Source organism: Camellia sinensis, chromosome 4, assembly GCF_055761805.1.
Source record: "Camellia sinensis isolate YWXY chromosome 4, ASM5576180v1, whole genome shotgun sequence".
Lineage (NCBI taxonomy): Eukaryota > Viridiplantae > Streptophyta > Magnoliopsida > Ericales > Theaceae > Camellia > Camellia sinensis.
In genome coordinates, this window is record NC_138964.1 from 38,432,144 (window position 1) to 38,460,109 (window position 27,966).

At 37.8% G+C, this 27,966-nt stretch overlaps 1 protein-coding gene across 1 annotated transcript; it reads right to left on the reverse strand.

Annotated features, from left to right (window-relative positions):
* Positions 1-20,115: 20,115 nt before the first annotated feature.
* LOC114319831 (protein CLAVATA3 INSENSITIVE RECEPTOR KINASE 3) lies at positions 20,116-27,477 on the reverse strand. Its single transcript, XM_028266891.2, has 11 exons — positions 26,783-27,477; positions 26,564-26,696; positions 26,343-26,414; positions 25,861-26,004; positions 25,631-25,702; positions 25,419-25,478; positions 25,206-25,306; positions 23,715-23,849; positions 23,277-23,621; positions 22,222-22,601; positions 20,116-21,246 (listed from the first exon to the last, which is right to left on the reverse strand). The coding sequence occupies exons 1-11, from the start codon at positions 26,946-26,948 to the stop codon at positions 20,875-20,877; spliced, it is 1,980 nt and encodes a 659-aa protein (XP_028122692.2). The 5' UTR covers positions 26,949-27,477; the 3' UTR covers positions 20,116-20,874.
* Between the last annotated feature and the right edge of the window lie 489 nt (positions 27,478-27,966).

The window sequence follows — 27,966 nt, forward strand, 5'->3', positions numbered from 1 at the left end:
CTTTGCCGGTCCCAAGCCCGAGTAAAGGAAAAGGGTTGTATGTTAGGTAGTCAACAACTAATACGTAAAAAAGCCGCTCATATCCCTTATTAACTAGTGATGTTGTATGTGACGGAATATTGGGGTAATTATGAAAACACATGTAGATAAGATGAGTGTCGCTAAGATAAGGATGTTAAGGTGGTGTAGACACCCCATTTTTGACCGCCTTTAAGACTTGGGCATCACTGATTGATCACTCGATAATGAAAGTAATGTTGTGCAAACGCTCAATTTCTTCAGCAAGAAAAGCTTCTAAATCATAACCTTACACCCCATTTTGATCAAAACTATTTTAGACCTTAAAATCCTCTCTTTAAAAATATTTTTAAAAATATTTCTACGATGTTTCGAGACTCGCATTTCGTTAAATGTTGCACTTTTCAGTAAACCGAGCAAAGACAAAGTGGAAATAAATGGAAGAGAGTTGAAATATTTGAAAAATCTTTTTAAACCTTTTTATTTAGAGGTTTGGAGTTGAAGAAAATTGAAGGGGAGGAAAGAAAACTAGTTGGGGAGAAATTGGGCTTGAAGCCGTTGAGAGAGAACTATGCAACCTTCATTAAATCAGACCTATCTCTTTGTGCACTTAGAATTTGGTTGTGAGTCCACCACCATTGGAAAGTAGACGTTCGGGGCTTCAATTTAGACCCAAGAAACTCTTAAAGTCGAGTCCGGATGAGGGGGATATGGCTGTTTGTAGTTAGGCATCAATCCGATTAAGACAAAACTAAGCAACCTTAACTAAAATAGTCATATCTCTTTGCACACTTCGAATTTAGATATGGGGCTGCCATCATTAAAAAGCAGACTTCTAGGGCCTCAATTTAGACTTAAGAATGACCTAAAATTGAGTCCGAATGAGAGAGATATGCCCATTTGAAGTGAGGCTTGGAAGCAGATTTTGTTATGGCTGGCAAGTGGGCGGCAGCCACCATTTGTGGACGGCCAGCCGGCCACTGGTGTAAAGCCCAAATATTTTTGCCAGTTGTCCTCCAAATGCTCTAGCTGTCCGTATATAGATATTTTCGACTGAGGGACTATTTTTTCTATATATAGAGAACCTCTCTTCTTGCTGTCAAGGTTAGAAACATTTAGGAGTGAGAAAACAATTTTGGAAAATTTCTCTCTATCTACAATTCTCTCTCTCTCTCTCTCTCCCTTTCTACTTGCATAGCCTTGGCTTAAACACTCTAAACCAAACCTAGAGAGCTTCTTGCTGAGGTGATTTGAGCTTGAATTTGAGCTATTGAGAGTATGAAATTGTTGGTTTATGACTTAAGAGTTCATTCCTCTTCAAGAGGTATACCTTCTCTTGCTTTCGTACCATTTTTACACCACTTGTTTTCCATCTTTCTATTGATTGGGCTGTAAAAACTTTGTATTTTTGGGCTGAAACTTGTGGTTTAAGGCCAATAAGGGTGAAGGGGTAACTCACCATTCCTTCTACCTTACCCTTGTGTTTCCCACCTTTACACTATCTTTTTTTGAGCTTTTAAATACTGATTTTTAGAGTTATTTCAGTGGCCAAAATCATATTTTGAAGTCCAAATTTGGAGGGGTTAGCCTCACCTCTTTGTGTCTTGCTTACTAGCCTAACTTGTGCTATGTTTTAGCTTATTTTTCTAGCTATTGTTAGCTCAATTCCAGCATGTTTTAGGATTATTTTTAGACTGTTTTAGCACTGTTTTGGGTTGATAGTTACATTTGGGCTTTGTTTTGTATGCTTGTAGTGTAATTGTCCTCAAGAGTTTGGTGTTCTAGGCATTAGACACAATCTTATTTGAGTTGATTGCATTTATTTATGGCTTTCCATGCTTGTAATCACTTTTAATTACCTTTACAATCTCCCTCATTTCTTGGCTTTTTGTTTTGCTTTGAAAATGGTTTCAAATCCTTTGTTTGTTTAAGCATGAGATTGAGATGTCATGCTTAATGGTTTAATCTCTTAGGAGGTTCATTACCAACGGTATGTTGTCTCTTTCATGCCCAAAGCAACTCTTGGTTTGAGCTTTCTTTCCATTAGAGGACTTAAACTCACATTTGGACTCAATGAATTAAAGGATGGTTGGTAATTTAAAATGAAGTAATTAAAATGGGACTAAAATGGTGCAAGATAATAAAAAGTATGGTGTTTAATCGGATGTTTATTGAACACATGGAAGCTTGAGGCATTTCATACTCATTAGTGATGAAATGATTCAAGTTTCCAAGGTCACCACTTCCCTTGATCAATTCATGAGAGGGATGAGGTTTGAATTTTATTTTGTTGCATTTATTAAACTTGCACATTTTGGTTCATGAGCCATCATGTAATGAAATTGCTTGAATTGATGGTTTGTGGACCAAGTTTTGTTTCTCCTTTGATTTGTTCATGATAAGGAGGGGTGAGTTGTGCAGACAATCCTTGAGAATACCCTGTGCATGCTCTATTTGTTCTCTGTTGCAACAAAATGAACTGGGCAACTATAACGCCCTCAAAATAAACCCATAAATCATCCAACAATAGCATGCTTAGACACAAGAAAATAAAGCATAAATATATTCCATCAGATTAATCATTACAAAATGCATTACATGTTGACAACGAATGTAAATGCCCTATGGGCTTACAACTTTCCAAGTCAACACTTGGTTACAAAAAAAGAGTACTAACTCTATACAAAGAAAGCCTTTGGTTTGATATATATGTAATACATCAAAAGAAAACAAAACAACAGAAACAGTCTGTCTGTCTTTAGCCTCCCAAGCTATGTCCTTGGAGGTGGCATGCTACCTGTACCTGAAAATGATGTCCTATAAAGGGTAAGCCACAACCCAGTAGAAATATACTAAACCAACTATAAACAATGACTAAAATAATAGCATTCAATAGATGGTCCACACTTGTATTCCAACGTATGCCGTATTACAGTTTCACGACAATCATGCCCATGGCACACTTCAGTTTCCATTTCTTATTCAACTTTGAGTTTGAAAACAAGGCTTAGAACCTAGCCAAATAACTTAATGAGATTTAGACTCATCTTTAAAACACTTTCGAAATTCATGATGGATACACATTTTGGTGCTGTATCAATAACACATAGAAACGCTTTTGTACTTCACAATTGATAACGATATACATTTTAGTGTTATATCAAATCAATTCAAACACTTCCATAATCCACACTTGATACACATTGTAGTGTTGTATCAATGACACACGAAATCCGGTTTAGAGGTCCATTCCCTATTTTCCTCTAAACCGTGGAGTACATCCCCTATCTCCTCCCACACACAGTGTATATAACCATAGATCATATACACAATCAACCAATACATAAAGTTAATGTATTATTCCAACCGCTATACTCGATAGCATACTCAAGCAATTAGTTTTAGTTTGCCTAATCATCATGCATTGTCTATAACAATCAAGACTATTCTCCACCGATAGCCCAAAACAGTTATTTCTAAACAGAAAATAAATGCACCAAATGGATAAAATATCAATATTTCAACTAGGTGAGTGATAGATGATCCAACTACACCATTTAATCCCATATGTTCCCAACTTCAACATTTTCAATTCAACTTCTCATTTCTCAAAATTAATTTCACAAATTAATTCATCAATGTGATTAAGGTATTTCCCATAATTAACAAAACAACCCTAAGGTTCCATTTCTATCAATAACCCAACATTTATCTCATTTCTCCATGCTAAACATGTATATAGGCTTATATAAATAAAACCCCATCTTTTGTAAAATTACACAAAGACCCAAACTTTCTCAAAATTACCCAACAATCTCCAACATATCAAAATGTTAAAATTTAAAGACAAAGCTCATAAAGAGGAGTAGGATATCCCTACCTCAAAGTTAGAGCTCAAATGGAGAAGAAGACCAAAACCAAAGTATTCCAAACTCCAAACTTTTCGGATCAAAACGAAGCCCTCGACGATCAACACGCTTTTTACAAAGGCCGAAGTATAGGAGAACACTCTAACTAGATCAAACCCTAGAGAGAAGGGAAATCCTAGAGAGAGAGGCTCTGAAAAGTGTTTTTAGAAAGTAAGAGAGAGAGAGTGAATGTAAAAAGTGATTCAAAAATGCCCAGCTGCCCACTGATATACGACACTTCCGCTCGAGCGGAGAATAGAACGCTTGAGCGTCAAATACAAAAATCTGGACACGCTCGAGCGCAAGAAGGCCCGTTCGAGCTCCAAGACACAAGAATAAAATATATCTGCTCGAGCGCGAAAACTAGTCCGCTCGAGCGTAGATTTCCCTCTCCCAGAACTTTCACAGACAAAACACTACCCGCTCGAGCGTAGGAAACCTGCTCGAGCGTGAAAAACACACCTGCAGAAGTTTTGCAGGGACACGAGATACTGGGAGTGTGTAAATTCCGTTCGAGCGCAAGAAGGCCCGCTCGAGCGGACAACCAAAAACCAAACTCCGCTCGAGCGCCGAATGATCCGCTCGAGCGTAACACCAAAAACCTGGGCAACTACACTTGAGACCAAAACTCAACCTACCTGTTCAGGACACGCCCAACACATTCTATAACTCAAATACAAAGTACGAAAGGATGTAAACAAGATATAAACAACTGCTAACATCTACGGAACCAAGTCCGGATCACTGTACAACAAGGAGTAAAACCCGGAATCGCTATAACCTTCCCCCTTTAAAGAATTTCGTCCCCAAAATTAAATGCAAGTTTTAAAAGAACAAGTTTTTCTCCATTTTAAACAATGTTACATTCAACATTAAATAACTCGACCCTTCCCGGTCATTCCATCTCTTATCAAGAGGCATTTCACAACATATACATTTCAATATGCATTTCCTTGCCATTTCAACAATTTAAAATGCACATGATTCCCATTTCCACATCATATTCAATATTCATAATATGCAATGTTATAATTTCCATTTCTATAACACATTCAACATATGCAATGTTATATCAAACTTCCATTTCAAGGTAAGTTTCAAAATACTTCCATTAAACCAAAACATACACAATGTTTTACAACCTAAGATATTTTCAATACTCTTAAGGTTCAACAGTACAACAAAATATACAACATATACTCAAACATCCACAAGTAGATCTGGATATTTCTCTCGGACCTCCAACTCACGTTCCCAAGTGGCTTCCTCCACTCCGTGATGTTTCAACAAAACCTTTACCAAAGGAATGGTCTTGCCTCGCAAGACTTGATCCCGTCTATTCAAGACCCGAACCGGTCTCTCCTCATACGAGGCATCCTCATCTACTTCTAAGTCAGTCCAATCCAATACATGCGATAGATCCGGCTCATACTTCCGAAGCATACTCACATGAAACACGTCATGCACTCCGGACAACTGCGGCGGCAAAGCCAAACGATAAGCAACCTCCCCAATCCTCTCGAGGATCTCAAAGGGACCGATAAACCGAGGGGATAACTTCTCACTCTTCCCAAACCTCATCAAACCTCGCCTAGGTGATATTTTCAGAAAAACATGATCACCCGTCTCAAAAGCTAAAGGCCTCCTCCTACGGTCGGCATAACTCTTTTGACGACTCTGGGCTGTAACAAGCCTCCTACGGATAAGCTCGACTTTCTCCGTCGTTTCTCTCACCAACTCCGGGCCAAACAAAGGTGCATTACCCACCTCGGCCCAACAAACTGGAGACCTACAAGGTCGGCCATACAAGGCCTCAAACGGTGCCATACCGATACTCGACTAAAAGCTGTTGTTGTAAGCAAACTCCACTAAGGGTAAGTGCCTCTCCGACGTCCCACTAAGGTCCAAGACACAACCTCGAAGCATATCCTCAAGGATCTGAATAGTACGCTCGGACTGCCCGTCAGTCTGAGGATGATAAGTCGTACTAAAGGTCAACTTAGTGCCCAAGGCACTCTACAAACTCTGCCATAACCTAGCAGTAAAACGAGGGTCTCTATTTGAGACGATCGTCACTAGGACCCCGTGCAACCTCACTATGTCCCGAATATACAAGTCGGTAAGATGATCTACCGAATCTCTCACGCGCGTAGGGATAAAGTACGCCGACTTAGTCAACCGGTCTACAACCACCCAAATAGCATCACTACCCCGCTGAGTCCTCGAAAGACCTACAACGAAGTCCATAGTGACATGCTCTCACTTTCACTCGGCAATTGGCAAGGGTTGCAACAAACCCGCTGGCCTCTGATGCTCGGCCTTCACTTGCTGACAAGTAAGGCACTTAGACACGAAAACCACCACATCCTTCTTCATACCCCGCCACCAAAACTGGCGACCCAAATCCCGATACATCTTAGTGCCTCTCGGATGCACCACAAGGCATGAATGGTGAAACTCTCGGAGTACTTCCTCTCGGCAAGACTTCGGCACAAGCAAACGGTCTCGGTACCTCACACTCTGGTCGGGATATACCGTCAAACCCTTCTCAACTTTCCCACTGGAGATCTTCTCTCGGAAGGACTCTATCTCAAGGTCACCTCTCTGTGCCTCTAACACCCGAGTCACGAGTGTAGGCTGCGCAACAACAGAAAATAAGGCCGTAGCCTCAACGGATTCGCCCAAAAGCAAATCAAACTCGCCAAGTGCACCCAACATCTCCCACTCCCGGATGGCTATACAAGCTACATCACTAATGGATTTCCTGCTAAGGGCATCGGCCACTGCATTGGCCTTTCCTGAGTGATAGTGCAGCTCAAAGTCGTAGTTCTCAATGAACTCCATCCATCTTCTCTGTCTCAAATTCAAGTCCCTTTGTGTAAACAGGTACTTCAAACTCTTATGGTCCGAGAACACCTCGAACCTCGAACCATATAGGCAGTGCCTCCAAATCTTCAAGGCAAATATCACTGCTGCTAACTCTAGGTCATGTGTAGGGTAATTCTTCTCGTGTATTTTCAACTGACGTGAGCCATAGGCCACCACTTTCCCCTCCTGCATTAACACACAGCCCAAAACTCTCTCGTGAGGCATTACAATAAACCGCATAACCCAACCCTCTCTTCGGAATAATCAAGATCAGAGCGGTGGTTAATCTAACTTTCAGCTCTTGGAACGACTTTTCACAAGTCTTACTCCACGCAAATTTGACTTCCTTCCGAGTCAATCTAGTCAATGGTGAAGCTAGCCTTGAGAAATCCTTCACAAACCGGCAGTAATACCCAGCTAATCCCAGAAAACTGCGGATCTCAAACACACTCTTAGGCTGTGCCCAATCTTGCACTGCCTCAATCTTGGATGTATCAACAGACACCCCTTTCCCGGAAACCACATGGCCTAAGAACTTGACTTCCCCCAGCTAGAACTCATACTTCCCAAACTTGACATACAGCCTATGGGCTCTAAGTAACTCAAGCACCACTCTCAAGTGTTCCTCGTGCTCCTCCTCTGAATGTGAATAGATAAGAATGTCATCCACGAAAACGACCACAAAACGATATAAGAATTCCCGGAAGATCTGGTTCATCAAGTCCATAAAGACTATCGATGCGTTGGTGAGCCCAAACGGCATCACTAGAAACTCATAGTGGCCATACCGCGTACGGAATGCCGTCTTCGGAATATCCTCCTCCCTGACCCTCAACTGGTGGTAACCCGATCTCAAGTCTATCTTAGAGAAACAACGGGACCCCTTCAACTGGTCAAACAGATCATCTATACGAGGCATAGGGTACTTATTCTTAACCATAGCCCGATTCAAGTTCCAATAATCTATACAAAGTCTCAAGGCACCATCTTTCTTTTTAGTAAAGAGGGCCGGTGCTTCCCACGGCGAAACACTAGGGCGAATGAAGCCCTTATCTAGCAATTCCTGGAGCTGAATCTTTAATTCACTCAACTCGGCTGGGGCAAAATGATAAGGTGCCATAGAAATCGGCGCCGTGCCGGGCACTAAATCAATAGAGAACTCGATCTCTCGATGAGGTGGCAAACTAATGAGATCCTCGGGAAAGACGTTCAAGTACTCACAAACCACTCTCGGTAACACAGTCTGGGTCTCACCACACTCATTACTCAAAAAGCTAGCGAGTAGACCACTGAGCTCACTCTGCCCTCGCGGATCATACACCGGTGGCAACACACTACCAACCCGATCCCCTAAGAAATGGAAACACTCCCCGCTCAAGGTACAAACTGTGACCCTCTGGTGGTAACAATCAATAACAGCTCGGTATGACGATAGCCAGTCCATACCCAAAATAACATCAAATCCCGACATGGGCATCACTACAAAAGGAAACGGAAGTCGGTGATCGGCGACCTCTATATCACAGCTCCTACATCCTTGTTTCAAAATCAGCTCACCCCCAATAGGTGACACTACACAAATAGGAGATGCTAACTGTGCCAACTCCAATCCCAAAACAGATACAAATGCAGCAGATACAAAAGAATGAGATGTACCCGTATCAATCAATACACTAATAACTGAGTTGCAAAACAAGAAGGTACCTCTCACAACTGATGGAGCAGGTACAAGATCCTGCACGATAACAGCGTACATGCGCCCAGTCGGCCCCTGATCCACCTGCTCACCCCTCAGAGCATACGACTGCTGCACAGACTGGGATGACGAAGCTCCCGGATTGGCCCCCGAGGCCTGCACAGACTGAGATGGTTGAAAACCCTGCGTCTGCCTAGAACCAGACGCGCCCGAAGTAGCACTCAACTATGGGCAAAACCTCTTCAAGTGCCCAGGCTGACCACACTGATAACAAGACAAGGGCTGGCCCTTGCCCTGACCCTGGCTCTGCGGTCTAGTTGAAGATAAAGCAACTCTCTAGCCTCCTCCCTTCTGTGGGCAAACCGAGGCCTTGTGGCCCAGCTGACCACACTTGTAACAGGTGAAATCTCCTTGATTGCCTCTTCACGAGCCTGCACTCGGCACTGGAAAGGTCGATCTAGCAACACCACCCTGAGATTGCTGAGGGTTAGTACCCCTCTGTCTCCTGCCATCCCCCTAACCATCCTGGCTCCTTTTAGAGCCTCTCTGTCCCTCCTCCTCCTGCATCATGATCTCCATATGGGCTGCAGCATCAACCAAGCGCCCATAGTCTCGGATCATGGAACCCCCAACTCTCATCTTGAGGCTGCGCCTCAACCTCTTCTCAAACTTGATGCAGCGGCGTTCCTCGGACGCCACAAGTTCAGGTGCGAACCTGGACAAGCTAGTAAAAGCAGCCTCATACTCGACCACTGAAGAACTCAACTGTGAAAGCTGGTAGAACTGGTCTCTCAGCTTCTCCCTGACTGTTGGAGATAAGTACTTCTCCTGAAAAGCCTTCACAAATGCCTCCCACGTGCCCGCAATACGGTCCCTCGTGTATTTCCACCACTGACCCGCACCCCCTTTAAGCTGGAAGGATGCCAAGGTCACTTTCAACGCCCCGTCCTCGATGCCAAGCATCTCGAACATCTCACTCATTTGCTCCAACCACTCGTCAGCCTTAAGTGGCTCCTTTGGATCCCCAATAAACTCGTCCGGGTTAGACCGGAAGAACTCCCTCTTCAAGAAGGAAGGCCCTGCCTCAACAACTTGGGCCTGCACTGGAGCTTGAACTGGATTCTCAGCTCTGAGAATACCCATAGACTCCCTCAAAGCATCGGCTATCCCTCGGGCTAAAGCGTCCATAGCCTCCTGACCTGCTGGCTCGGCCACATTGGCCTGGCCAACCCCCTCCTACTGTGCCAGAATATCATCTGGTAAAGACATCTCCTGTCTACCGCGTCTGCCACGTCTACCACCTCTTCCTCGTCCTGACATCCTAATAAAGGTAACGAAGAATATTAGCACATTCATAAGTGTGCCAAAACTAAACACTCGCGTCCTAATACATGGACAACTGTAATTCACTCCATGTAAGCACATAAACACATAAGCACTTACGAATTTCATTTCTGGATAATAATAGTTCCGAGGCGTTACTAGAGTTCTAGTTAGAAACAGCATTGATCAAGTACTTTTCCAACAAGACTCATAGAAACCCAAGGATCCAATCAACATCCCGGAAACTAAATCCCATACCCAAGTAGTCACATAAACATGTTATCAAATAAACACATAATGTCACACATAAGCCTTTAACAAGCGAGACAAACCCATTGTGATACTAATCACTTCCCACGTACCCAAGGTATTCGAACCTGGTATGCTCTGATACCAAGTTATAAGGCCCTCAAAATAAACCCATAAATCATCCAAAAATAACATGCTTAGACACAAGAAAATAAAACACAAATATATTCCATTAGAGTAATCATTACAAAATGTATTACATGTTGACATTGAATGTAAATGTCCTATGGGCTTACAACTTTCCAAATCAATACTTGGTTACAAAAAAAGAGTACTGACTCTATACAAAGAAAGCCTTTGGTTTGATACACATGTAATACATCAAAAGAAAACAAAACAACAGAAACAGTCTATCTGTCTCTAGCCTCCCAAGCTATGTCCTTGGAGGTGGCATGCTACCTGTACCTGAAAATGATGTCCCATAAAGGGTGAGCCACAGCCCAGTAGAAATATACTAAACCAACTATAAACAATGACTAAAATAATAGCATTCAATAGATGGTCCACACTTGTATTCCAACGTATGCCGTATTACAGTTTCACGACAATCATGCCCATGGCACACTTCAGTTTCCATTTCTTATTCAACTTTGAGTTTGAAAACAAGGCTTAGAACCTAGCCAAATAACTTAATGAGATTTAGACTCATCTTTAAAATACGTTCGAAATTCATGATGGATACACATTTTAGTGTTGTATCAATAACACATAGAAACGCTTCTGTACTTCATAATTGATAACGATATACATTTTAGTGCTATATCAAATCAATTCAAACACTTCCATAATCCACACTTGATACACATTGTAGTGCTGTATCAATGTCACACGAAATCCGGTTTAGAGGTCCATTCCCTATCTTTCCCTAAACCGTAGAGTACATCCCCTATCTCCTCCTACACACAATGTATATAAACATAGATCATATACACAATCAACCGATACATAATGTCAATGTATTATTCCTACCGCAATACTCGATAGCATACTCAAGCGATTAGTTTTAGTTTGCCTAATCATCATGCATTGTCTACAACAATCAAGACTATCTTCCACCGATAGCCCAAAGCAGTTATTTCTAAACAGAAAATAAATGCACCAAATGGATAAAATATCAACATTTCAACTAGGTGAGTGATAGATGATCCAACTACACCCTTTAATCCCATATGTTCCCAATTTCAACATTTTCAATTCAACTTCTCATTTCTCAAAATTAATTTCACAAATTACTTTATCAATATAATTAGGGCATTTCCCATAATTAACAAAACAACCCTAAGGTTCATTTCTATCAATAACCCAACATTTATCTCATTTCTCCATGCTAAACATGCATATAGGCTTATATAATTAAAACCTTATCTTTTGTAAAATTACACAAAGACCCAAACTTTCTCAAAATTACCCAACAATCCTCAACATATCAAAATGTTAAAATTTAAAGACAAAGCTCATAAGAAGGAGTAGGATATCCCTACCTCGAAGTTAGAGCTCAAATGGAGAAGAAGACCAAAACCAAAGTATTCCAAACTCCAAACTTTTCAGATCAAAACGAAGTCCTCGACGATCAACACGCTTTTTACAAAGACCGAAGGATAGGAGAACACTCTAACTAGATCAAACCCTAGAGAGAAGGGAAATCCTAGAGAGAGAGGCTCTGAGAAGTGTTTTTAGAAAGTAAGAGAGAGAGAGAGAGTGAATGTAAAAAGTGATTAAAAAATGCCTAGCTGCCCACTGATATACGACACTTTCGCTCGAGCAGAGAATAGAACGCTCGAGCGTCAAACACAAAAATCTGGACACGCTCGAGCGCAAGGAGGCCCGCTCGAGCTCCAAGACACAAGAATAAAATACATCCGCTTGAGCGTAGATTTCCCCCTCCTAGAACTTTCACAGACAAAGCACTACCCGCTCGAGCGCCAACATACCCGCTCGAGCGCGACCCGCTCGAGCGTAGAAAACCCGTTCGAGCGTGAAAAACACACCTGCAGAAGTTTTGCAAGGATACGAGATACTAGGAGTGTGTAAATCCCGCTCGAGCGGACAACCAATAACCAAACTCCGCTCGAGCGCCGAATGATCCGCTTGAGCGTAACACCAAAAACCCGGGCAACTACACTTGAGACCAAAACTCAACCTATCTGTTCAGAACACGCCCAACATATCCTATAACTCAAATACAAAGTACGAAAGGATGTAAACAATATATAAACAACTGTTAACATCCACGGAACCAAGTCCGGATCACTGTACAACAAGGGGCAAAACCCGGAATCGCTATAACCAGTGGCCGGCAGGCCACTTTTTATGGCCGGTAGGCCACTTTTGATGGCCGACCGACTATCACTGGTGGCTGGCAGACCCTCATTATTGGCCGGCCGGCCACTGATGCAAAATTCAGCAGTGTGTTCTTTGAGTAGAGCAAAGCTATTCTGGAAGTGGACAAAGGTGTTAGTGTTTTATTGTGCAAGAGAGGTCTTTTGGAAGCAAAATAGTGGCTTTTCGGGTAGAAACCGAGCATGTGCATGAGCATTCCTCGCGTATCGAGCATGTTTTAAGTTTAAATACTTAGCTTAGATATTTGTTGTAATTAATTAGTTGTAATTAGTTAATTTTATAAAGTGTTGTAATTAATTAGTTAGTTAACTAGTTGTTTGATTTCATTTTGTAATTATTTTAGTTAACTAGAATAGTTAATTACTTCGGTTTGTAATAATTAGTTAAGTACTTTAGCTATTTATTTATTTGTTTTGTAATAATTTAGCTTAGCTTAGCTTTAATTAGTTAGCTAGTTAGTTTATTCGGACCTTCCTTTGTGAGAGCAGAATGTTGTAATAATGTGTATGCCTTCTAACCCCACGTCTTTCTTCCCTTTATTTAATTGCTTATGATGGTTAGATTAAAGCATCATGTTTTGTTTAGCATTCTTCATGTTTGCATCCATTTGTATTGCATGTACGGAGACTCGGTTCATCATTCTAACTTGCATTCTTAGTTTAGTGCATTCTTTGAATACGTGCCTAGACTGCATGCTATTAATTGACTTATATGCCATATTACTAGCCGACCCTATTAAATGCATTTTTGCATGCGTTGCATTAGTCATATTGTATAGTTAGAAATCATGCATTTTTCTAACACATTTCTCTTTCGGCTTGGAGTACTAGGTGAGCCTTTACTCGCTTTAGCACATCGCATACGTGTGATTGTTTCCATGTCTAGCATGCTTGCCATGAGGCTAATTGCTTTAAATGATAAACTGCTTGAATGCCTGTGGATGAAGACTAGTTGCTTGAATTGGAATAATTTGAGTAATGTTTATATGCGATCACTTTTTCAAGTGGTACATATTTTGAAACAATTTTCAAAACAAATATGAATCAAGTGTTTCAATTCTTGAAATTTAGTCTATACTTGTGTGCGCGCGCATCACATAGTAATGCTAGCCCAATAAATCGAAACAAGAACGTATAATATAAATAAGATTCATATTATGATTAGTAGAGGCTGATCTTTGATCGGGCGAGCGGGGGTGCTCAATTTATTCATGACCTTCCCCTCTCGTACCTAAGTTTCTGAACCAAGACAATCTTGGTGATGACGGACACGTAGCTTTTGGCACGGGTCATGGGTTTCCTAAATTTCCCAAAAATATTTAAGTGGCGACTCTATATCTGGCAAAGCAGTCCATTTTTGACAATTTGATTCAAAATCGATTTTTCAAAAGATTTACCGGATTTGGACTCTTTGGTGTTTATCTATTTCACTTTGCACTTGTGAGATTAGATTCAGAACCGCTGGAGTTCGATATTGTAGGGCTTATTCGTCTTCCAAAAGGGGGCTACGAAAAGTCGAGCTACAGGTGGATGTGTGGCGAGACTAGAAAAGATAGAGTTAGGAATGAGTATATTCGTGAATGGATAGGAGTAGTACTTGTGGTAGCCTAAAAAATACCAAAACATTCCAACTTATTGGGATGAATCCAAACAAGTCATAACAATGGACCCAACCCAAGCAAAGAAGCCATCAAGCCACCTTTATAAAAGGAATCCCATAGAAAAGAGGTATGCTTCATCTCTTTGTTTGAAGGATTCTAATTTTATCATCGAAGTGTCGGCCTGCAACCTCAGTTAGGTGGCGTCAACCATATTTATCTTTGCAGATCTATAGAGTAAAGCTCATCTCTTCGTTAGATCTCTTCAACAATCCATGTGAGAGGATTTTTAGGGTCTCACAATTGGCGCTGTCAGTGGAAAGAAGCTAAAGAAATCAATGATGAGAAGAACAAACACCACACTCAAGGTGTTCTGACCAGTGATGCATGTTACTGTAAGTAAATATGATCTGAGCACCAAGGTTAGTGATCTCACTTTATACAAAATCAAATTTTAGACAATCTCTTTCTAGGAAAAGTAGACCCACGGCTGGGCCTTTATCTTCTTTCTTTTTGATTATGTTTATTGTTAAAATTCAACTTTGATATATATATATGTATGTATATATATTTATGCTCACAGATTTTGTCAAACCTTTGTTGAATATCAATCTTGCTTAGAAAAGTTAAAAAAACAAAGCAAGTTTACATTTGGTCTTCACTTTCTAGAAGTGGCTTTGGCAAAACCACTCAAGTTCCTCAACTTTGCATTGAACTAGGTGAACGTCATTTCATATTCAAACTTTGCAAATATATATGTATATATATTATATAAAATTGTGTAGTGTATAAATGGGCATCATATAGAACTTTTATAAATTGATTTAGCTCTAAAAATGGCTTTGGAACATCATGCTTTTTCACAAACCCAAAGTTGGGTTTACACTCTCTCTAGAATAAAATTTTTTTTAGCAAAAGTTGTTCGACAAACAATTCGACAAACAAACGAGTGGAGCAAAGAAAATTTGTTCGGCAAACAACCAAGAGGAATAGAAAATCTGTTCGGCAAGAAATCAACCTTGAATAGGCAAAGCTAACCAAACTACTCGACATCTCTGCAACCCAACCCATTGGTGGCGTAACTTGCAAAAGACTGTTCGGTGTCATTACAACTCATCCAAGGCTACCCGACATTGCTACAACACAGCTCGACAACGCTATAATCCGGCTTTTCTCTTACCAAAAATGCCTTCTAATAATGAATCCGACCCAATGAATGGTTTAACACCTTAAATTGTAAATGATGCCAAAGTGAAACAACAACAAGGATTGCAAGGGTACTCTAGCAACATAAGAAACCTTCGGCGAGTCAATGAAGTTGCCCACTTGCCAACCAAGTGTTTTGGCAAACCAAGAAGCTAAGTTGCCGACCAAGCATTTTAACAAGCACAACCAAGGAGTTGCCGACTAAGTGTTTCGGCAAGAGAGAATCGAATGAGCTGCCGACCAATGTGTTTCGACAAGCCAATGAGTTGAAGACCAATGTGTTTCGGTAAAGCTTAAAAGTTGTCGACAGAGTTTAAGCGCCCATTTTCTCTCTCTAGAAGTTGGGTCTGCGTTCTTCTTCATGAGAGCAACTTTTTGACAATACAAGAATTGCTTGGTTAACTAGAGGGTTCATGTCGACTAGAAGAGTTGAGTCCCACCAACTATAAGAGCCAAGAACTAACTAACGTTCGCCAATAATTGCGAAACAGATCAAATTTCCAGAAATTGAATTTTTTGAAGTTTTTGAAATCCGATTTTAAATATACCCGTGTGCAATACTCATTGAGACAAGTCCAACGCAAAAAATCGCGTCGCAATTGAAGCTAAAACGAAGCCATACGGGGCGATGAAAGTTTGCCTAGAAAGTCAACCGTTTCACCGGAGAAAACGAACTAGACACATGAAGAAATCATTTTGTGCTCTGTAGTTGAGTTGCAATCGATTGATTTGAAACATCCAATCTATTTTTGGTTAAATCTAAGCCATCCGAAATCCAATCACAATAATCTAATAGTCATTTCCAGCTATTTGGCGCATTCTGGCACATCCGTGTAGTCAAAATTTGCAAATTCAATAAAGAAAAATTGCAAACTTTATTTGAAACCCGCAATCAAAAATTGAGTATAAAACAAGCAAAATTGATGTCATTTCGAATATCATAAAGCATCCGACTTTGTCTTGGCTTCAGTTCGATATCACCACGGCGAAGAACTGGGGCAAGGAATCCGCTTCAACATTTGTTATCGGCTTACTCCTCAGCAATTTCGGCCAAAGTCAATTCTACATTCCTTCTAAATAACAAATATCATTTGAAAGCAATGGGGCAAATATACGTTGTACACAATGCATGACTAGCTTACTCCGACTTAGCACACCACCATTCATACTAACTCAAGGGCAAGAAATCACCTCAACAATCTACTTCCAAAATCCACCCGACAATTCTTTACAACAGCGCAATGTTATTTGATATAAGTTTTTTAGCTTTCCACTTCTTTGTGATTAATAAATCTACATCATTTGGTACAGGCAATCAATAACACATGATGTACTATTCACAATCCTTGTAATGTTTGAAATTAATTGCCACTTAAAATCAGCAAAAGCCTTTGAATACAGAGCAATCTTCATGCTCGACATTGAGTGCCATCAGCAAAAGCCTCCAAATACGAAGCAATCTCCGTATTCAGCACAGAGCTCCATTAACAAAAGCTTCCAAATATGGTGCAATCTCTGTACTTGGCACGAAGCGCCATTAGCAAAAGCCTTTGAATTTGGAGCAAAGCCCTAATTTCTTAGACATACATACATTTATATATACATTCATACGTACATGCATTCATACAGCCATTTATTTTATTCATTTATCAAAGGTGTTTCTTATTAAGAGATCTAATATCTATTTGGACAATGTAGAGGCAAGTTGATTTGGGAGTAAAACCAATATCAACTAGGTATTCTCTATCAAGAATGCTATTTTCATCAAAGATCTAACATCCACTTGTGCTACTAACTTGGCAATAAAAACTCTTATTCATTCTACCGATGAAAATGAAAGTTTTGGGGCAATTGTGGTAGCCCAAAAAATACCAAAACATCCCAACTTATAGTATGAATCCAAATAAGTCCTAACAATGGGCCGAACCCAAGCAAGGAAGCCCATCAAGCCACCTCTATAAAAGGAAAGCATCATAGAAAAGAGGTATGCTTCACTCTGCAACAGATACACACAAAACGCTTTACAAGTTCTTCATCTACTCTCTTTGTTTGAAAGATTCTAACTTTATCATCGGAGTGTCTTCGGCTGGCAACCTTGGTTGGGTGGTATTAACCATGTTTATCCTTGAAGATCTACAAGGTAAAACTCATTTCTTCGTTGGATCTCTGCAACAATCCATGTAAGAGAATTTTCTTGGTCTCACAGTACCGATAGAAGATAAGTTGAGAGATAATAGATTGAGATGGTTTGATCATATACAATGGAGACCAACAGATGCAGTAGTGAAGAGATGCAATACAGTGACAGTAGATGAAAGTGTTAAGGGAAGGGATATACCTAAATTGACGTGGGCTAGTGTAGTAAATAAAGGTATGAATTTCATTAATTTGACTAACCAAATGGTCGTTAATAGAGTCGAGTGGAGAAGAAGAATTCATGTAGACGACTCCATTTGATAGGATTTAAAGCTTAATTTTGGTTTGGTTTGGTTTGGTTTGGTTAGCTGTAAAGTGTTGTTTGAAAAATAATTTTTATTAGTAGCACAATTTTTATTTTTATAATCATTTCATTTAATAGTTGTGAATATTTTTTATTCAGTTAGTTCAGGTATTGGTCCAAAATAATTTGTAAACATTTGAAATCAATTGTTGTTAATGTCATTAACTATTAAAATAAAATGTAAAAAACTCCTTTTATAGTAATTTAAAAATATAAAATATATTGAATCATATTTAAATCCTAAATAAAATTGATCAAAATCAATTTTAATAAATGTGATTCTGAAGAAAAAAAAATATACTTATCGATAAATTTTTTTCAAATTGTACGAAACATAAAAAAAAATTACGATTCCGGTTACCACAACTTTACCCTATAACTTTTACATCTCACAATTATAATCGTACCACCATAACTGTTACGACAACCGCAACCGTTTTTTAAAATCATAATCTTGGCTCGACTGTCAAGCACTAAAGGGCTCATATTGTTAAAACATCATCACTATAATGTAGACAAGGGCTTATATTGTTAGTACATCATCACTATAATGTAGACATGTCACTAGCCCTAGAAATTGGGGAATTTCTACCCTTTCTGTTTATATATTATTTATTTTTTTTTATTTTTTTATTTTTTTTTGGAGAAGGAATAATGCTTTCTACGCCAACAACACTTTTTTTTTTTTAAAGAAAAGGAAAAAGAAAAGAAAAGAAAAGGAGATTTTCTTAAATTTTGTAATAAAAAAATCTCTATATACAGGACATTTTGCATGAACATGGAAAATTTTGCTAGAAAAATTTGCATGGCCAAGTGGGATTCACATTCTTCATTCCAACGAAAGTGGACTCCAATAGAGATATGAACATCCTCATTTCCGAAACCCTTTTCTTGAAAACCGAAAACACAAAGAAAGACAAGATTAAACAACTAATAAATCACATAAACATACAAAGAGTGAAGCACTAATTTGAAAATCTGAATTTATGTAGAGTAATTCACATTACACTTGCATCTCTCACTCCCACTGTATGAGATTAACGCCGTATTTGGTGGAGGGATTTAAAGAGAGTATTGGAAAAGAAAAAGAAAAAATTAGGTGAAATGTAAATAAAATATAAATATATTTCACCTAATTCACATACTTTTTTTTTTTCATTTTCCAAATTCCTTTCCAAATCTTCCAACCAAACCCAACATAAAAGAAACAAAAATACCATAGTAAAGGTTGGTTTAGGAAGTGGGTTGACTTTTTAACTTTTTGACTTTTTTGATTTTTTTGTGAGAGAAAAGTGTAATGATTATGGGTTGGATGTGATATTTTATTTTTTATAACTAAAATAACATATTTTATCTTTTTGTAACTAAAATAACCAAAAAAACCCAAAACCTAAGTTGCCAAACAGAGGCTAACAAGTTTAAAGTGATCCTCGATATTTTTTTGTTGAAAATTTTAGCATTTTTTGGTTAAGTGATGGGATGAAGGATGAGCTGAGAAAGTTGAGAAAAGCTTAAAAAAAAAAAAAAGCAACTGAGCAAGAGGAGCATGAGCCTGCAAAAGCATCAACTTGAAAGTGACCCATAACAGTTCACACTAGTACACACTCCACTCACACACACACACACACACACACACACACACACACATACAGCCCTCACTGAGGACACAGCCAAAAGAAAGGGGGTGCCAACTTTTGTTAGTCAAATCACTTTTGCTTTATGTGTCACTCACTGTCTCACACTTTAGAGAAGACTACCCTGATGATGATCCCACACCCCCTCCCCTCCATAATAAAGCCAGTGTGCAAGGTACACTCTCCCCCAAAAAACAACTTTTGTTCTCTTCTACTATATTTGGAGGATTTATAACCCAAAAAAAAATAATAAATAAATAAAGAGTTGGGTTTGGTTAAATTTTTTAATCAATTTTTGCAATAACAATGATAGAGACCACTAATTTTAAAACTTCAAAAAGATCACTAATGACATGACACTCAATAAAAAAAAAAAAAAATACAACACCAAGACCAAAACCAAAACATCAAATCATTCACGATGGAGACCACTGCCACATCATTAGTGATAGCACTAATTAGTGCTCTCACTCATTTTCCTTTTTGCAATGAAAAATTCAAAAATTATGTTTGATTTATAATTCTTGAAAATTGTTCTCTTCTATCTTTTTTTACATATCAAATTATCATTTTTTTTCGTCTCTCATATTTTACACATCAATCAATTAATTTTTTTTTACACTCATCTATTCAACTACTAAAAAAATAAAATACAAATCATTCCAAGATTATTCTCAAAATATAAAACCAAACAAGTTAAGAAATTTTACAAACTCTTTTCAAAAAAACTATATTTCAAAATTGATTCTCAAAACTAAACCAAAGGGAATATTTACACAACAATTCCACGCAAACCCAATTAATCAATATAAATAACAAAGACATACAGATTTCTAAACCTATTCAATCAAGAACAGTTGTTTTGGCTTAGGAAAAAGATTTACAAACCCAGCAGCTAAAAGGAAGAGATGAGAGTGAGAGAGAGAGAGATACCTGAGGTTTTTTTTTCACTAAACCCAAGTTTTTCAAAATTTCTTTCCCTGATGTTACTTTGAACTTACTTTCCAAACACATGTTTTGTTTTCTAAAGTCTGTTTTCAAAACATGACTTCAGGCTTAAAAGACATGTTTTCAAAATACAACTTGGGATAAAGTTGGGTCATTTGGTTGGGATTCTAGATAAAGTATTTCATTCAAAGCCAAACGAACTTCTTACACAGAATTCAATTAATATTGACAGGGAACATTGAGTTGCATATGGAATGTCGGATGGTAAAGAAGTGAATGGAACAAAGTTTTCCAGATGATGGGACCAGATTTTTTTAATAAAAATTTATACTTCATGCCTCACAAAGCAATGAGTTTAGGAAATAAGTTCAAAACTACTTGGTTTTGGAAAAAATGTTTGAAAAATGGCATGGGTTTGGTAAAGCCTTAGTTACTTTTTGTTTTTTACCCTAAAAAACGAAGTCAACTCCACCTTTAAATAAAGAATTTGAAAGAATCTACTTTCTTCTGTCTTTTGCTACCTTCCTTTATCTTGGACCAGAGAGTTCCATGGCATGGGAATCGTAGTCATCATCCATCACCATGCCAAACATGTCATGATCATTGTCTTCATGCCTTGGGACTCTGGTAGGGTGGGACTGAATTTTGTTGTTCTTGTTGGCAAAGATGAAATTTGTGTTGGGATTAACATGGTTATGAGAAGCAGCCCATTTTTCAGCAAGGCCTTCGCCCTCAAGCATTCTCACCACTTCAGACATCTTGGGGCGGTGGGCCGGCAAGTATTGAGTGCAAAGTAGAGCCACTTGTAGCATCTCTCCGACCTCTATCCGGTCATAATTGCTCCCCAACTCTCTATCCACCAGCAATTCAATTTTCTTTTCTTGCTGCACCTTCCTCACCTGAAATAAACACAAGTATGCTTTGTTTGTCAATGGTAAATCCAAAGCAACTCTCAATAGGCTAAGTGCACACATGTATTGAAGTAATATCTTCAAGTATTGGCATAAAAGCGATTAAGTCACTGCAGCATTTCGGAGTCTACTAATGTTAAAACTGTACCAATCTAAATTTGATACTTGTGATAATTACCTTGTATTTTGATGTCATACTTGCAGAATTTGAATATTTATTCTTATATTTAGTATTGCTTTATGACCAACTTAAATGTATTCCAAAACAATAAGGTTTTCTACTAGTGTCACTCGAGAGGTAATACCTTTGCAATCCTTTCAAAACATGTTAATCGTCTTTAACTGGTGATGAAACCTTAAAAGAAATTATATTTTGGAATCACACACAACTTATATTTTGAGGCGTTATCGAGTTTACAAAATTCTTCTCTTTTCTCACAAATTGTTGGGAATCAAAGGGGAATTCCTGAATGTTGCCTTATATATGTGACAAGAACTCTGTATTTATATTTGAATTCACCCAGGAAAAACATCATCTAAATGACATAATTTCATTCATTTCTTATTCCTCAATCACCAAGTTTTGGATGCAAAGTGATTAGAGTTATTAGAAATTTCTAGCATTTCACTAAAATGATAATGGGTTTTGGTGAAAACATTCTGAATTTTATCTGCAAACAAAAGCATGGAAAACATATGAATGGCCAAATATTTACCCAAAAATTTAATTAAAAAATAAAAGAGCCCAAAAAATGAAAATAGAAGGGAGATCAACAAAAGTATAATGGATGGTTGAAAATAGGCTAACCAAATTAAATTGTCACCAAGAAAGTCTATAAGGACTTCCATAGAATGGGAAGGTCTTATGCAAATGCTAGGTGTCTTTTTTAATTCAAGTTACCAGATTGCTAATACAATTATAGAAAAACTTTGGCGTAGTATATACTGTCGTAAGAAACTTACCCATTCCAGCATTGCTCCTTTCTGATTAACTGTCTTGCCAAATTCAAGAGCTCTCATCCCGGTGATGAGTTCTATCAAGAGAATTCCAAATCCAAAAACATCAGTCTTCTCAGACGATTGGCCAGTTGAGAGATACTCCGGTGCAATGTGCCCAACAGTCCCACGTACAGCTGTGGTGACATGGGAGTCAGCGTGGTCAAGTAGCTTCACAAGGCCAAAGTCACCAACAACAGCTTCACAGTAGTCATCCAACAGAATGTTAGCTGCCTTCACATCTCTGTGAATTATCTTCGGATCACATTGCTCGTGTAGGTAGAGAAGACCCCTTGCAGCTCCAATTGCAATTCTCTTCCTAGTGTTCCAGTCTAGTGCTGGTTTTTCTGTCATAATCAACACGACACATTGGATTTTGGTATGTGTTTTTGGATTAAGCATAATTGTTGATAAGAAAGTTGTGTCCCATTATTCCTCTCTTTTGTTGTCATGAACCATAAAACTTTTCATGGGAAAGGGATGTATCAACATTTGCTTGTAATACGAAGAGAATCAATACAATTTTTAATTGATGCCAACATACATTCATGTAATGCAAACAATTGGCGAGTTTGAGTTATCTAACAAACCTATGCCATTTTTAAACAAATTTCACAAATATGAGTTGTTTTGAACTTGATTCTCAAACCCACATTGTTTTTAAAACACAACTGCAAAGAACAACCTGGATTTGGGAAATAAGTTCAAAACAATTCGCATTTGGGAAATCTGTTTCAAAACAACATCGATTTGGTAAAAAACTCAGAAAAGTTTCTTAGTGCACAACTAGATGCCGAAGGGAGTTGACAATCCCATTTGTCTCTAGGCCCCCTAATATATGGTGGACCATAGCAAGCTCAAAAATAATTACATACAATGATTTATAGTTCATGCCCTAATCTGATAAGAACTTTAGAGGAATCAAGACCATTGTGATTGCGAGAACTGGCAAGTTGGCAACAATAGTGACTATAAAAGTGACAATAGCTGCAGGGGCGTAAGATAAAAGATTAGAGACCAACCTCTAAGCCTTGAGGCCACACTGCCATTAGACATGTAAGGATACACCAGCAACCTCTCGTTTGGTGTGGCACAATATCCCATCAACCGCAGCAAATTCCGATGGACCGCAAGGCTAATCATCTCCAGTTCAGTCCTAAATTGTGATTCACCGGCAGTTCCAACAACGTCCTTTAGTCGTTTCACCGCCACCATTGTTCCATCCCCCAACTTTCCCTTGTACACATTCCCAAAACCCCCAGCACCAAGTATGTTCTTGGAGCTAAAATTGTCTGTGACAACTTGGAGTTCTCTAAATGTGAAGTTTCTCAGATTGCCAAGGCTCATCAGACCCTCTTCTTGCATGTCTACAACAACAAAATTAAAGACCTGTTAAAGGTTTTTCTCAAGAATTGATTTGATATATATGTATCATTGAGGTTGAATTCTGAATTACTGACCACTGATGTTGAGAATGCTTTGCTTTTTCTTTTTATTTTTCCTCCAAAAGAAGAGAGCAACCGCTATGAGGATGAGAAAGGTAAAGCTCAAGCTCACCCCAAGTGCAATACCCAGTTTCTTGGAGCTATTTGTTCCTATAAAATTGTAGAGGAAAAGTTTAATATGGGTAAATTGATTGCCAGGGACACATGAATAATAAATAGAAGTTACTCCTCTCTAAGAGTATCCCCATTGGATCTCCTAAATACATCCCTTACCTATTTTAGATAATTTTTCTTCAAAAATCAACCCCATCGACTCCTCTAAAACAACTCCCTATTATAAGAAATGCTACAGTTGCTCCCCAAATGTAGGGAGCAACTGTTCACCCCCAAAAATGTAAAATTATTTTTTATTCAATTATTATTGGTTCTTGAGCATCTCTATTCCCAAAAATATAACATATAAAATAATTAAAAATAATATTCTATTAGAATAGAGAAAGAATAGAAAATTTGTTGGGAAAAGTAGATGAAAAAGTGATTCTATTTTAGAGAATGAATTTTTTAATAATATTTTAGGGTTAAATTTAGGCCAAGTTTGGCAAGGTGTTAAAATGCCAAAAAGTCAAGAAGTTATTCAAAAAGTTAAAAAGTTATCACTATTCACCAAAAGTCAAAAATTACGACTGCATAACTCTTAATCATAATTTTTCCCTACACACTAATTTATACAATTTTTTAATACATATTTTTCATAAAAAGTCAAAAAATTAACCAAAACATCCATATTTTTTTCATCAATTTTTTAGTCCAAAAAGACAAAAAGTGCACTTATTTAGGACACCCCAAACAACCTCTTAAGATAAATTGGTGAGGATGCTCTAACAGCATAGGTATTGAGATGAGTTAGTAATCAACAATTCAATGAAAATGGACAATATATTTATCGTTCAAATCTCACAACCTACCCAATACTTGGGCCTCGTTTGGGAATCCTCATATTTAGTCAAAAAGTTACTAAAATTAGTCAAAAAGCCGACAATCCATACAAAAAAATCAAAAATTTTCTTTTCTCTCTACTTTTTGCACATCTTTTCGTAAAAAGTTAAAAATTCATCCCAAACATATTAATTTTTTTAGCTCATATTTTAACCAAATAACCAAAAAGTTACTAAATTAGCCCGTTCCCAAACGAGACCTTATTATTAATGATGTGGATGTGGCCCAATAAGAACCTTTTACTTTAAAACAGAACATATTACAAAATGTTATTGCCACGTTATTCTTGTGGTGTTTTTTATACGAATTTTCTCCAGGAATTTCCATTCTGATATTTGCACATGTTTGACTTGCTTATAACAATCTGGCCACACTTGTGAGGCGGTGGGGGCATATGGAGAATATAAATAATAAAGTTACTCCACAAGCAAGCGGCTTAAGGATATAAATAAAATCATTTTTTAGATGAGTTGATGGTCAACAATTCAACCAAGAGAGGAAGAGATGTACCACTCCATGAATTCAGAGTAGAAGAAAGAGGGATAGGGATGGCCGATCCGGAGCAACCTTCAGTGGAGTGGCTTCCACAAATGAGAGGGTTACCCACAACACTATATGAATAATGATAGAGTAGAATAATCAGACACAGAAATACAAACATACCAACATCATGTACATACAAGAGAGAGAGAGAGAGAGAGAGATCTGCAGAGAAAGCCTTACTTGAATGTTCTGGCAGGAAATTTGGGCACGGGTCCATGGAGATTGTTATAAGACAAGTCCCTGAACAATCAAAAAGGTGTTTTGACAAACACCACACACCATTTTTTCACACTTTGAAACAAAACTTATTATTATGATTCAGAAAAGCACAGAGAAACATTTCAGGTAGTTTCAATTTTCAAGACACTGAAACAAACAAAGCCAATACTCACAAGAAAGCAAGCTGAGGGACTTTGGCTAAAGACAAAGGAATAGCTCCAGTCAAGCTATTGTTGTTCAATCTCCTACTCATTACATTACATTACATTACATGACAAAAACAACAGTCAAAAAAGACGACAAAAAGATCAGAGAAGAAATAGAGCAATTAATACAAAAAGAATACCCATGTCAAAAACTGTTTTGGAGAGAGAGAGAGAGAGAGAGAGAGAGAGAGAGTTACAGGTATTGAAGGCCACTCGAGAGACCCAGAGACTCTGGCACGTGACCAGAGAACCCATTATTGGACAGATCCAAGGTTTGAAGGTTGGGAAGAGCACCGAGCTCCGGTGGGATTAGGCCGGAGATATTGTTGTTCTGCAACAATCTGCACAAATACACACAAACCCATGTAAGAAAATGACCAACTACAATTGGGTACAGAGGGAGAGGGGAAAACAAATTGGGGTGTGAGAACTTGGATTTAAAAAATATATTTTACACATTTTTCGTCAAATTTGATTCAAAAAATTGATCTCATGGAATACTCCAATTTTACTCTTTATTTTCATCAAATCTTTTTGAAAATTTTCAAATTTATCTTTAGAACTTATTTTTAACCATGTATAACTGGAATTGGGGAGACAAGAAAACAAACTGGGGTGTGAATATTCTGATTAAAACTCTATATATACACCATATGCCTCATGTGCTCTGATTTCTTACACTTGTCGAAGGTTTGTAAGGTTTGCTATCATTCCAGACAAAGTTCCTGATAAACCTTGACTTGGGGCTCCTCTGCAAAACCCATAAATTGAAATGAAAGGCCACTTTGTCTAACCCATGAAATCAAAACTTCAATATCTTCAAAACCCATATATATATATATATGTGTGTGTGTGTGTGTTTGTGTTTGTAAGAGTGTTGAAGAGAAACAAAATACTCACAGTCCAGTGACAAGATTGTCAGGGGAACAAGTGATCATAGCCCAACTACATGGGTCTACAGAATCTTCATCCCAATTGTTCAGAACACCATGAGGATCGTTCATAGAATTTCTGATAGTAATCAAAGCTTCAACTACAAAATTCCCAACAAAAATGAAAGATCAAACACCATAAAAATCACTAAAGACAAGAGACAAATTGGGTTTTTCGTTGCCGTACCTTCATGGTTTCGAGGCTCGTATGAGAGACAGAGAGTTGCAAATGACAGAACTAAGAAGAAAAGAAGAGAGAGGTGGAGATTGAGGAAGGACATGGTCATTGAATGCAAGCAATGAACATGTTTGACAACAGCCATGAATGTGTATGATGAGCTTTTCTTCATCATAAAATCTCACTTATTTAAGGCTCTACTTTTCTGGGTCCTCAACCATTTTTCTTTTTCAGTCACTATCTTTGCTTTCTCAAAAGATAAATAGAGAGAGAGAGAGGAGAGAGGAGAGAGAAAAGGTTGATGATACTAGTTGTCAGAGAGGGGTGAAAGCGCAGAATTTGAGAGTGACAGAAGGGGATACTATGCCCACTATGATTATGATTATCTCCTTCTGTTCTCTATGATATGTACATGTATGTATTGAGATATATTTTGTTTTTTTCTCTCTGAAATCAAAGATTACTAACCACTACACAGAGCAGGTGAAGATGAACAAGAAACAGATTTGAAAGAGATTTTTTTGATGTGATAGAAAGAAAACAAAATAATCTGTGTTTTCATCAAGGATTTTTTAGAGTTTTTTTTTTTTAAAGTTTCTTAAAATGGTATATTGTATGGATGAGATTTAATGTTAAAAAATTAATATGACTTGTCATTAAATCTCAACCATACAACACACCACTCTAAAAAATTTAAAAAAAAAAAAACTCTAGAGAACGCTTCCTCCTGTGTTTTAGCTGCTGTATATTTCTGATTCTTGACGCAACAAGACTAGTCGTCTTTCGCATTTATCTACTTTCTTTATTGTTTTCTTCATTTCCTTTCTTCTGTCGCACTTCTTCATTTGTGCTTTTTTGAATTTTTTTTATGACTAATATATGCAAAAATTACAATCTATTTTTAAAAAAAATTTAAATTTGTATAATATAAAAGTATATGTGTCATTACATTATTGGTTCTTATCAATTTTCTTTCTATTTTTTTAGTTTAAATGATTAATATGGTAATACCTTTTAAATTTTGTCCATTACTAGAGAATCATTGAAATTTTCTTTGATATGGAAATTTCCTATTTCTTATATTAATGATGAAGATTTTAAATATATTTTTTTTCAAATTTTAATTTTTTAATATTCATTTGTTAATTATTTTTCTATTACAAAACAAATATATATATATATATATAGAAAAG

Coding starts and splice junctions, on each gene's coding strand:
- LOC114319831 (XM_028266891.2), bottom strand. CDS start 26,948: ATGATGAAGAAAAGCTCATCATACACATTCATGGCTGTTGTCAAACAT. Junction 25,703..25,860: donor TCGAGTGGCCTTCAATACCT/GTAACTCTCTCT, acceptor TGTAATGAGTAG/GAGATTGAACAACAATAGCT. Junction 25,479..25,630: donor GTCCCTCAGCTTGCTTTCTT/GTGAGTATTGGC, acceptor TTGATTGTTCAG/GGACTTGTCTTATAACAATC.